We start from the raw sequence: 12,470 nt of genomic DNA, 5'->3' as shown, positions 1-12,470 counted from the left end.
TTTGTTGAGGGGGCGCTGAAGGGGGTGTTCACCCAGGGAGCCATACAAGCTAGGACAGCCACTGCTTCAACGAATGACTGATACTATGCTTCACATGTTTTAATAAATCCTCTTAAAGATTGGCCCCTTTTTTTCAATTTTCGCCTAAAATGACATACCCAAATCTAACTGCCTGTATCTCAGGCACTGAAGCAAGGATATGCATATTATTGGTACCATTTGAAAGGAAACACTTTGAAGTTTGTGGAAATGTTAAAGGTATGTAGGAGAATATAACACATTAGATCTGGTAAAAGATAATACAAAGAAAACAACCTTTTTTGTATTCTTTTTGTACCATCATCTTTGAAACGCAAGAGAAAGGCCATAATGTATTATCCCAGCCCAGGTGCAATTTAGATTTTGACCACTAGATGGCATAAGTGCAAAATATTAGACTGATTCAAAGAACCATTGCATTTCTGTTCAAAATGTATCAAGACTGCCAAAATGTGCCTAATTTGTTTATGAATCACAATCAAAACTGTGCACTCTCCTCAAACAATAGCATGGTATTATTTCACTGTAATAGCTCCTGTAAATTGGACAGTGCAGTTAGATTAACAAGAATTTAAGCTTTCTGCCAATATCAGATATGTCTAAATCCTGAGAAATGTTCTTGTTACTTACAACCTCATGCTAATCGCATTAGCCTACATTAGCTCAACCGTCCCGCAGGGGACCCACCAATCCTGAAGAAGCTTTTAATCAATATTCTTATTCCTTGTGAAGGAATCGTACTCTTTGGGTCTAATGTCATGCTTGGTGTAAGTTGCAGAATCGATGTTTGTTCGCAACGGCTGTCAAAAGCGTTTAAGTAGGAATTTAGCAGCAGAGGAAGCAATTTAAAAAGACCTTTGGAAACACACACACACACACACTGACTGACTGCCAATCACTTTGATATCTTTAGCCATCTTTACAGGATCTCTTTCTGCTAATCAACCCGGCAAGCGGGCAGCAGCTCAATTAGCTGTCTCCAAGACATCCATCCATGTAGTCTCACGGTGCTGTGGCAGCTCCTATCTCTATAGACTATAATGACTTCCTAGACGGATTGGGCTCTTGTCAATGACCACCACAATTAAGCGTTCAAGAGCACAGGCCACCACGATGAGAGCAGCTTTTTAGCAGTTAACTAGGGCAGAGCAAAAACCAACTGAAACCATAATCCACTTATCTTCAGCACCAATTAGATTTGTGTCATGTATCAAAGAATAGGACTATGGAACGTTTGAGGCCACTGAATGGATCATGGTGTTCGTTTTTCCGATGACAGCTAGGCGCCACGGGCTCCATTTGAACAGCATGGTCATCATCACGAGTATTATGAATAAGAGTGTACACGAGAATGTGCTATGACGTCGAGAACCCACCTACGTTTCTGCAGCTGATTGGACTCGTGCAGATACCCAGCTATCATTTAATAAACAGAGGTGGACTGGACGTCTCACTTTCGTCGCGGATCTCGTCGCTACACTGCAGGAGCTATTCACGCCTTTCCTCACTCCAGAACGCACCTGGGCACACGCGCGGTGTAACAGAATATTACCACTTCGATCGGAAAACAGGTAAATAAGTATTTATTTTAGCTAAATATGCTCTGTATTGATGTATTATATATCTAGATGTTTTTAAATGATTGCTATGCTTGGCAAATGGCGTGCATATTTCAGGGACATTTGGAGACGCTGATAACCCAACCTTGGACGCAGCTGGGAAAAAAACATAAATGTTGGACTGTTGTTGTTGAAACATGATTGATGTCCTTGAAAACATCCGAAAAAAGCAAAATAACTGCCATTGTTTATTAATATAGACTTTAAATTCAAAATGCATGGCAACATTTCCGTGCGCATTATGCGTAATTTCAAACAAGAAGCCATTTCCTTTTGGGTCTTTTTATTTTCAAACATTTTTTAAAGATTGTATTGTAGAGTCATATCTGTCAGCTATATTATATTTATTGAGGGACAATATTAATTCGCGTAAAATCAGGCTCAAATGTGATGCGAGTTTGGTTTCCGCGGAGCTCTTATGATAATCCAAACTTTTCAAGTTGTTTGGCTATATTGTTGCTAACCCATCGTCACTCACCTTATAGGTGGTGGTAAAAAGATGAGAAGCGGCTTGTTGCTGGTGGCTCTGTTCGTCGCCATGAAACTCCACTCAAGCCAGTCCAGCTGCGAGGAACCTGCGGCTGGGGCACACAGATCAACCGACTCAGAGGTATGGGAATTTTCTCAGCCAAACGTTTCAATTTAAATCTCAGGTTAGCGCGTAAATGTTCTGTTTTTCCTTCATACAATAAATAAGATTTGTGAATTCAAATGACTGATAAAATACACTATAGCGAATGAATGGGTTGAATCAAAGCCGGACTGTGGAGAGATAACATTGTTTCATTTGCCATGAAAACATTAAATGAGTTGGAATGAATGAATTCCTTCATATTTCACCAGACCTTGCCCACTGGGAACAAACGTTAGTTCAACGTCTAGTTTTGATTTACATTTGGTTGAGTTGTCAACTAACGTGAATTCAACGTGAAATCAACAAAACTATTTACCATGTAATTGGATGTAGGTTAAAAGTTGGGTGAAAAAGAGACGCAATGCCATTCATTGATTACTTTTTGAAAACCCAAATCGTTTCCCAAGCTGATTCAACGTCATCACATTGATCTTTGGGGGGGTGGAATGACCATGAGTGCGTACAGTTTTTTTTTAATTCACTTTGGTGCAATTTTCACAAGTACAGTATGTGTTACATTTTCACAACTCTAAGCACACAAATCTAAACAGATCATCAATGGCTGGTGTTTCAAAACTCCCAAGTACATTTTCAATTGACTGAGTACAACAAGCTAATTCACAAAGTCTCTTGTCCACTGCACCAAATCACTCTTCCAATTTGGATACATATTCAATCTAAGTATCTTCTTTTCAAAATGTAATATCCTCTTTACTTGTTTATGTCATTTGTTAACAATACAATTAACTATCACTTAATCAAACTGCTCAACACTGATAACTACTGAAACAAATGTATGTAGTGCCTAGTTAACATTATAGTTTGATTACTGCTGAACACTGTACATTCTATATATTTACCTCATAAATGGGTCAATTTGACATAAATTTATGTTGGAGGGTAAAACCTAATCATATATGGATGTGGCTGTAAATACTACATCCTCATTCTCCATCAGCCAGTGTTCTTCAACAGGACAAAGTAGAAATAGTCACTATGTGCTACCATTTGGAATTATAGTGTAGTGTACTGCTGAAATACCTAAATATACCTATATATATATAATATATATATACATATTATATTCCACTCGTTTTCTGAATTGCATTGATACACTGTAAGCAGAGAGACAGGCAATACTGTATCAGTTGACAAGTCAGGTAAAAAAAAAACGTGATCTTGAAAAATGTTGCATGAGGCACAAATGACATACAACACTGTGCTACGTTTTTACAGTAGCCAACTGCTTTACAATACCCCTATTTTTGATGATTTGTCCTACGTATGTCATTTATAAGGATAATTAAAACTATAAGATTTACATATTTCTCAATATGCTCACAATCTGCCATTGGATACAAATATACTGTATGGGAAATTATACTTACCATCTATTCAGCACTATAAAAACGAACTTCATTTTTTTTCTATTGGATTAAATGGTAGTTAAAATGACTAAATGGGTAGCCTATCGTTATCTGATGTATTGGTGACCAAACAAAATGTTCTCGTGGTTTTGGCATGGATGACTCAGGTGTGAAAGATGTGGGAAACCCCAATGTATGCACCATCAAAGGTTTTGAACGTAAAATAGGAGGCATTACAAGTGTTATCAGTTTAGAGTTTTGTACCCGGGAGTATACCACTTACATCTAAAAACTTCCACAAGTGATTGAACACAAAAAAAACACTGAATACAATCATGTGTCATCATTACAGGAGGGTCCCGGTTTGGGAAATCTCCAGCGGACCATTCTGAAGAGATATAACGGTCTGGATTATGACAGCTTCGTCGGGCTGATGGGGAGAAGGAGCGCTGGTAAGCGTCTGCTCTGTCTACTCCACATCCTAGATCAATCAAACAAAGTGATTTAGAAATACCTTTTTACATCAGCAAGACAACAGTTGTCACAAAGTGCTTGCCCTGGCCTAAAGAGATGGTGTTGTGTTGACTCAAGCAATAGTCTTTCATGATGGATAGAAGTGTTTATACCAATGATACATTGGGTTGTACTGATAATGGTATTGTCACTGAGACTTCTCTGTTTTGACAAGATTGACAATTTGTCTTTATTTATTTCATAACATGTTCAATGCTGATGCTGGTGTTCACTGCTGGTAAATGACATTCTTCATAGGACTAATTCACTTTTTATTGGAGATCTATTGGGATTTATGATTTTTTGACAATTGACTTGTTTTTCCCCAGAAATAAATGGTCTACCACCATCTCCCCATAAAAGTTAGTAATAACCCTTCATTTGCTGTTTCTTTTACATATCAATAGAATAGAATAGTTATTATCTTTAATAGAAAATTATGAGGCATTTCGTGTCATATAATAATAATTCATAAAGTGCTTTTTTCATACCCAAGGTACTAAAAAATGTAAATATACTGTGAGCACCTGCATTTGATAATGACCTAAGCCTTTTTTGTAACAGGGGAGATGGACGACGTCTTTGTTGGGCTTATGGGCAGAAGAAACTCGGAACTTGGTGAGTGTAGGTGGATGGGTATATGTTACTACCCTCAGAATGGAGATCTGAGAGCAGTAAGGTAGCAATATGAAATGCGGTGTAAAAAAGGAAGCACATGAGAATGTTTCAACTTTATCAAGTGACTCCGTTTTAATAATCAATCAAAAGTTAAATAAATGAATATTCATATCAAATAAGTTTACATAAATAGGAAATTATTCTTAGATTGAATTTCAAGAAATAACAAAAATATGATTGACATTACCCAATGAAACAAAACACCATTCAGTATTTCAATCTCCTCCATGAACACACTAACATTCAGTCTCCCAGTCTTGTATAGCAAACGGCTCCATTTTATGATGACCACATCAGCAAGAGACAAACAGTTCAAAAGGCTGATGATAGAACCACGACAGAGTATTCCCTTGAACCATGAGATGACATTACTCTCCTGTTGTACAAATAAACCATCCAATACATTCACTGTAATATACATTAGAAAATGGTTACTTGGATATGGACACGCATTGCCCGGTCCACGAGCAGGCACCCTTTGAAGCTAGCTAGCAGCTCCTCTCGATAGCTAATGTAAACTCACATAAACTCGTACATCGCCTTGGTCCGTACAATTGCCCTTATTTTAGCGCCCCAAAAACGTAATACTTCCAGATCAACTGTAATGTCAATACCATTGTTAAGCACAATTTCTCCCCTTTCCAACATGATCAATTACATGACCTAAACGCTGCCCATTTCTGCATAATTCAAGCAGGCAATGAGCCCCGTCGGGTCTTTTTAAAAATGGCGGGTGGGGAAGCGAAACAAATGCGTGATAGTGAGAAGGAGAGATGTTGTGTGGCAAAATTGCTTTTTTTCACTCGATCTGTCCAACTTTCACCTTATCGCCTCTAAAATGTAAATAAAACACTATAAAGAGTTTATATAATGTGCCATTACATACCTATTTGAAGGTTTGTGTGGAATTTGAATCGGGTTTTAAGGGCGGCTTTGAGAATGATGATCGCATGCAATGATGAAGCAAAAAATGACTAGGTATTACCCCGTCACTGTCCATTTCTTGTTTTTAAACGATGAGAGAAGTGCTACACCTGGTGGAGAGAGATTGTAAGACAGAAATAGTTGCTTTATGCGTGCAGTACGTTACGACATGACACGTCACGATATAACGGAGGGTCCGTTTTTTCAACTTTTCTCCAATACTATAGAGCTAGTTCACACCCCCGATTTTGAAGTCAACACAGTCGCTACAGTCCCATTCGTTTTCTTTGTAGCCTCGTTTGAATGTTGCGGTTGCGCACATTTATACGGAATGGGGTGAGTTTACGTTAGCTAGCCTAGCTCACGAGCTTGTTAGCTACATTGAACTTTCATAAAAAATATAACCCCATGACCTATAAACATTATAAAGAATGTCAGACCATGTTCCTAAACACCTTGTAACTCATCAACAACAAATAAAGGACAAATAAAGGAATATTTACCTGAAATGAGGTGGAAAAAAGGAAGCACATGAAAATGTTTCAACTTTATCAAGTAACTCCGTTTTAATAATGAAGCCAGCCAAGGTTGCCAGGTCGAGCTAAAATGTATAGGCCAATGACCCCTGAAAACCCACAAGACCTGACCACTAGCCCCTAAAACATGTTTGTTGCAAGAGTTGACACATTTATCCAATAACCCTTTTTCCATAAAGTTATCAACCGAATGAAGAAGGAATATCAATGTCATTTTTAACGACTTAGAATTAGAAGGAAAATTCGTTTTTTCATCAAAATAACAATTCTTGCGAGTTTAAGAATATGTTGCAAGAGAAAAGATAAAACACCCTTATTAAACTCTCCAGATCGTTGTCCATCAATGGATACAACAACAAACTGAATGATATCTATTAAATCCGTTTGCCAGCTCCAGGTAGGCTACACAAGAGGCACACGTTGATTTGCATTGACTCCAGTGATATAATCATTTCAACATACTGTATTTATTGTATCAAATGGCAGGCTACAGTAGCCGACAATGGCATATAAATTAATAGCCTACTTGATGGCCATCAGATGCATATGTCGCCTATCAGTCTCCACATGTAATGTGATTTTCATTGTGGACATTTCCCCATAACACAAACACGCGAGGGAGTTCCATAACTTCCATTTCAAATGCAGTTTACTTTAAACCACATCTGAGCGAATTTATCTAAAGTGCTCTAGTGCGCCTAAAGTCGTTTTCAAAAGCATTCTCGCCGTTATCAGTTCTAGCTTGTTAATGTTTTATGGAAAAAGGTGTCTCCATAATGACCCATCTAAATAGCCTACCTACAACCGGTAAAAAGTTATCACGATGTTCGCGCGTGCTGCTCTGTCTCCCTGACTCAATGAAATATATATATATATTTTAAAGAGAAATACGATTGCGGTGCAATTGAAAGTAGCCCAAAAACCCGCCACCCGCGACCAATACATTTTCACCCGCGACATCGTTTTCAAAGTAGCCCAATTTCGCTGGAAAACAGCGAACATGTCAACACTGAAGTACTTACTCCCTTGATTCCTAGTCCAACACCAAAGTTAGAGCGCCCTCTTGTGTCCTGACTGTAATTGCATCGACTGCTGCATAATAAATACCTGACTGCATAGGAATGGATAGACTTAGTCCAGCAAAATAGAAAAGGTATCCCCTGAATCCCATGTACTTTTAGTTCTAACTCAATTATTTGCAAACCGCTACACTCTCGCCCTCTTTAAATAGTCCCTCCTGTTATTACTCAGTAAGTCTGTAACTGAGCGGTATGTCTGGTGTTTTGTATAGGTTTCGGCACTGGTATTGATATTGGTCACACTGCTGACATTGGTAAGTAGACATGCATACTGGTGGAGTGGATGGTAGAGTTTGCTATAAGGCATGAATGTTAGGTCTCCTTGGCTGTCCCAAGTGTGTCATAAGTTAGCTTGACCCTTGGTTTTTGGTAGTGGTGTAAAGTACTTAAGTAAAAATACTTTAAAGTACCTCTTGAGTTGTTTTTTGGGCTATCTGAACTTTACTTTACTATTTATATTTTTGACAACTTCTCCTTTTACTTCAGTACATTCCTGAAGAAAATAATGTACTTTTTACTCCATACATTTTCCCTGACACCCAAAATTACTCGTTACATTTTGAATGCTAAGCAGGACAGGAAAATGGTCCAATTTACGCACTTATATCCCTGTTCATCCCTACTGCCTCTGATCTGGCGGACACACTAAACACAAATGTTTGTTATATCGCTGAACACTAGATGGTTTAATTAGATTTTTGGCAGTGAAACGAGGCTACTCAGGCAAGAAAAAACCCTCACACAAATGTATAGCCCCGTTGGAAAATATAAACGGACTGTTTGAAAATGTGAAGAAAAAAACAAGAAAACAATAATAATATATATATTATTTAAAAAAATTGTGAATCACATTTTCATTTTTATTTGGCGTACCCCCGACGGCATTGTTGGGGGCACGTTTTATGTGCCCCCAACAGATTGTGTTTTCTTGTTCGTTTATCTGCGTTGTTTGTAACTTTTTTTAAAAACTATTTTTGTACATAATGTTGCCGCTACCGTCTCTTATGACCGAAAATAACTTCTAGACATCAGGACTACGATTACTCACCACGGACTAGGAGAATCCTTTTTCTTCTTTCACGACTCTGGCGAGCCCGAGGCGGAGGATATACGGCTCCCTCGGGAACAGGCCCCGACCACAGTGATCTGCGTGAAGAGGAGGCGGTGAAAGAGAGGCCAGAGTGCGGGCTGCCTTCTGAGGAGTCGGAGGCGATCGAATAAACAACCACTCCCCTCAATTCTGCTAGCGAACAATAAAATGGATGAGTTATTGGGAAGATGAAACTACCAACGAGACATTAAAAACTGTAACATCTTATGTTTCACGTAGTCGTGGCTGAATGACGACAACATCAACATACAGCTGGCTGGTTATACGATGTACCGGCAGGATAGAACAGCGGCGTCTGGTAAGACGAGGGCTGGCGGTCTATGTATTTTTGTAAACAACAGCTGGTGCACGATATCTAAGGAAGTCTCGGGCTATTGCTCGCCTGAGGTAGAGTATCTCATGATAAGCTGCAGACCACATTACCTACTGAGAGAGTTTTCATCTATATTCTTTGTAGCTGTTTACATACCACCACAGTCAGAGGCTGGCACTGAGAGCATTGGATGAGCTGTATTCCGTCATAAGCAAACAAGAAAACGCTCACCCAGAGGCGGTGCTCCTAGTAGCCGGGGACTTTAATGCAGGGAAACTTAAATCAGTTTTACCAAATTTCTATCAGCATGTTAAATTTGCAACCAGAGGGAAAAGAACTGGACCACCTATACTCCACACACAGAGATGAATACAAAGCTCTCCCTCGCCCTCCATCTGGCAAATCTGATCATAATTCCGTCCTCTATTAAAGCAGGACGCACCAGTGACTAGATCAATAAAAAAGTGGTCAGATGAAGCAGATGCTAAGCTACAGGACTGTTTTGATAGCACAGACTGGAATATGTTCCGGGATTCCTCCATTGGCATTGAGGAGTACACCACATCTGTAATTGGCTTCATCAATAAGTGCATCGATGACGTCGTCCCCACAGTGACCATATGTACATATCCCAACGAGAAGCCATGGATTACAGCCAGCATCTGCACTGAGCTAAATGCTAGAGCTGCCGCTTTCAAGGAGCGGGACTCTAACCGGTAAGCTTATAAGAAATCCCGCTATGCCCTCCGACAAACCATCAAACAGCTAAAGCGTCAATACAGGACTAAGATCGAGTCGTACTACACCGGCTCTGACGCTCGTCGGATGTGGCAGGGCCTGCAAACCATTACAGACTACAAAGGGAAGCACAGCCGAGAGCTGTCCAGTAACACGAGCCTACCGGTCGAGCAAAACTACTTCTATGCTCGCTTCGAGGCAAATAACACTGAAACATGCATGAGAACACCAGCTGTACCGGAAGACTGTGTGATCACGCTCTCTGTAGCCGATGTGAGGAAGACCTTTAGACAGGTCAACATTCACAAGGTCGGATTACCAGGACATGTACTGCGAGCATGCGCTGACCAACTAGCAAGTGTCTTTACTGACATTTTCAACCTCTCCCTGTCCGAGTCTGTAATACCAACATGTTTTAAGCAGACACCATAATGCCTGTGCCCAAGAACACTAAGGTAACCTGCCTAAATGACTACCGACCCGTAGCACCCTCGTCTGTAGCCATGAAGTGCTTTGAAAGGCTGGTCATGGCTCACATCAACACCATCAACACCATCATCCCAGAAACCATAGACCCACTCCAATTTGCATACCGCCCAACAGATCCACAGATGATGCCGTCTCTATTGCACTCCCTACTGCCCTTTCCCACCTGGACAAAAGGAACACCTATGTGAGAATGCTATTCATTGACTACAGCTCAGCGTTCAACACCATAGTGCCCTCAAAGCTCATCAATAAGCTAAGGACCGTGGGACTAAACACCTCCCTCTGCAACTGGATCCTGGACTTCATGACGGGCCGCCCCCCAGGTGGTAAGGGTAGATAACAACACATCCGCCAAGCTGATCCTCAACACAGAGGCACCTCAGGAGTGCGTGCTCAGCTCCATCCTGTATTCCCTGTTCACTCATGACTGCAAGGCCAGGCACGACTCCAACACCATCATTAAATTTGCCGATGACACAACTGTGGTAGGCCTGATCACTGACAACAACAAGACAGCCTGTAGGGAGGAGGTCAGAGACCTGGCCGTGTGGTACCAGGACAACAACCTCTCCCTCAACGTGATCAAGACAAAAGAGATGATTGTGAACTACAGGAAAAAGAGGACCGAGCACCCCCCCATTCTCATCAACGGGGCTGCAGTGGAGCAGGTTGAGAGCTTCACGTTAACATGGTCCAAGCACACCATGACAGTCGTGAAGCGAGCTCGACAAAACCTAATCCCCCCCAGGAGACTGAAAAGATTTGGCATGGGTCCTCAGATCCTCAAAAGGTTCTACAGCTGCACCATCGAGAGCAACCTGACTGGATGCATCACTGCTTGGTATGGCAACTGCTCGGCCTCCGACCGCAAGGCACTACAGAGGGTAGTGCGAACGGCCCAGTACATCACTGGGGCCAAGCTTCCTGCCATCCAGGACCTCCATATCAGGCAGTGTCAGAGGAAGGTCCTAAAATTGTCAAAGACTCCAGCCACCCTAGTTATAGACTGTTCTCTCTGCTAATACACGGCAAGCGGTACCGGAGCACCAAATCTAGGTCGAAGAGGCTTCTAAACAGCTTCTTCCCCCAAGCCATAAGACTCCTGAACATTTTGTCAAATGGCTACCCAGTCTATTCACATTGCCCCCCCCCCCCCTCTCCACACCACTGCCACTCTCTGTTGTCATCTATGCATAGTCACTTTAATTATCTCTACCTACATGTACATACTACCTCAACCAACCGTTGCCCCCGCACATTGACTCTGTCCCAGCACCCACCCTGTATATATTGTTATTTTTTACTGCTGCTCTTTAATTACTTGTTACTTTTATCTCTTATTCTTATCCGTATTTTTTTAAACTGTACTGTCGGTTAGGGGCTCATAAATAAGCATTTCACTGTAAGGTCTGCGACTGTTGTATTCGGCGCATGTGACTAATAACATTTGATTTGATTTCAAGTCAAACCCATTTTGTTGTGGCTTACCACCTCCTTCCTTTATGAGCTCCTCAATAACATTAAAGCCTACAAGTGGGAAGTCAACAGAGCTCTGGCTCACTAGCATGGGAACCTTTATAGCCATATTTGGTACTTTGGATGTCCACCAGCACCTCAATCCACCCCTCAAAGGGTACTCTGGTTCCATTTGCTGCTTTCACATTGCGGTGTTCTTTACCTCCAAGTAATGTGTCAATGGTGGGCAGTGTCTTCTCAAGCCATTTCTTTCCCACTATGCTAACCTGTGCGCCTATGTCTAATAGTGCCTCACATGACACTCCATTCATGAGACATGAGAGCAGACACTTGCCCCCAATTAACTGTGCTATGTATTTTGCCCATTACTGTATTGTCCGTGTTCTGAATAAAGTGAGAATAATTCTGTCACTAGACCTTGCTGTAGTGTCGGTTTGGTCAGTAAATACCTCAGGAGGGGACTTTCCCATGTTTGAGGTCACTGGTCGTCCCCGCCCTGTGACCTCCTCCAGTTTCCCAGTCTCTATCCTTTCGGCAGACAACCCACTGCTCGGTGGCCCTCGGTGGCCAGCCTGTCCACAGTAGAAGCAATAGATACATTTATCTTGTTTCACACTGGTGTTCCATTTTCCCTTATCCTCCTTCTTCAAACACTACTGTGTTTGCTACCATAGAGTCAGCACACCGCTCACGCTCACTTTTTGGTCTGATCATTTTTTCCGGGTTCTTTGCGAGGACTGTGACTTGAGTAGTTAACTCTTGGATGGCTACTCTGTTTGCCTGTAAATCACCTTGTATGTGACCTTGGTTTTATTCCGTCACACTTTCAACTACTGAGCACTGTCTGTAAGACCCCATGGAATTGTGGATTTCTGCGTCATCCCTTGCTGGCTCAGTGATTAGATCTACAAGGAAATCATCTTTAATCTTAAAATCAGATACATATGCTTTTAA

The 12,470-nt window shown here is 41.2% G+C and overlaps 1 protein-coding gene across 1 annotated transcript in view; it reads left to right on the top strand.

Moving 5' to 3' along the window:
- Nucleotides 1-1,478: 1,478 nt before the first annotated feature.
- LOC139558016 (tachykinin-3-like) overlaps nucleotides 1,479-12,470 on the top strand; it is a 14,369-nt gene continuing 3,377 nt past the window's right edge. Inside the window, exons 1-5 of the mRNA XM_071373393.1 lie at nucleotides 1,479-1,610; nucleotides 2,144-2,268; nucleotides 4,012-4,111; nucleotides 4,502-4,534; nucleotides 4,737-4,790. Of these exons, the coding sequence (XP_071229494.1) occupies nucleotides 2,158-2,268; nucleotides 4,012-4,111; nucleotides 4,502-4,534; nucleotides 4,737-4,790 (298 nt within the window). The 5' untranslated portion in view covers nucleotides 1,479-1,610; nucleotides 2,144-2,157. The remainder of the gene's footprint in view (nucleotides 1,611-2,143; nucleotides 2,269-4,011; nucleotides 4,112-4,501; nucleotides 4,535-4,736; nucleotides 4,791-12,470) is intronic.

This window comes from Salvelinus alpinus, chromosome 28, assembly GCF_045679555.1.
Source record: "Salvelinus alpinus chromosome 28, SLU_Salpinus.1, whole genome shotgun sequence".
NCBI lineage: Eukaryota > Metazoa > Chordata > Actinopteri > Salmoniformes > Salmonidae > Salvelinus > Salvelinus alpinus.
This window is presented reverse-complemented; position numbering and strand designations above follow the sequence as displayed.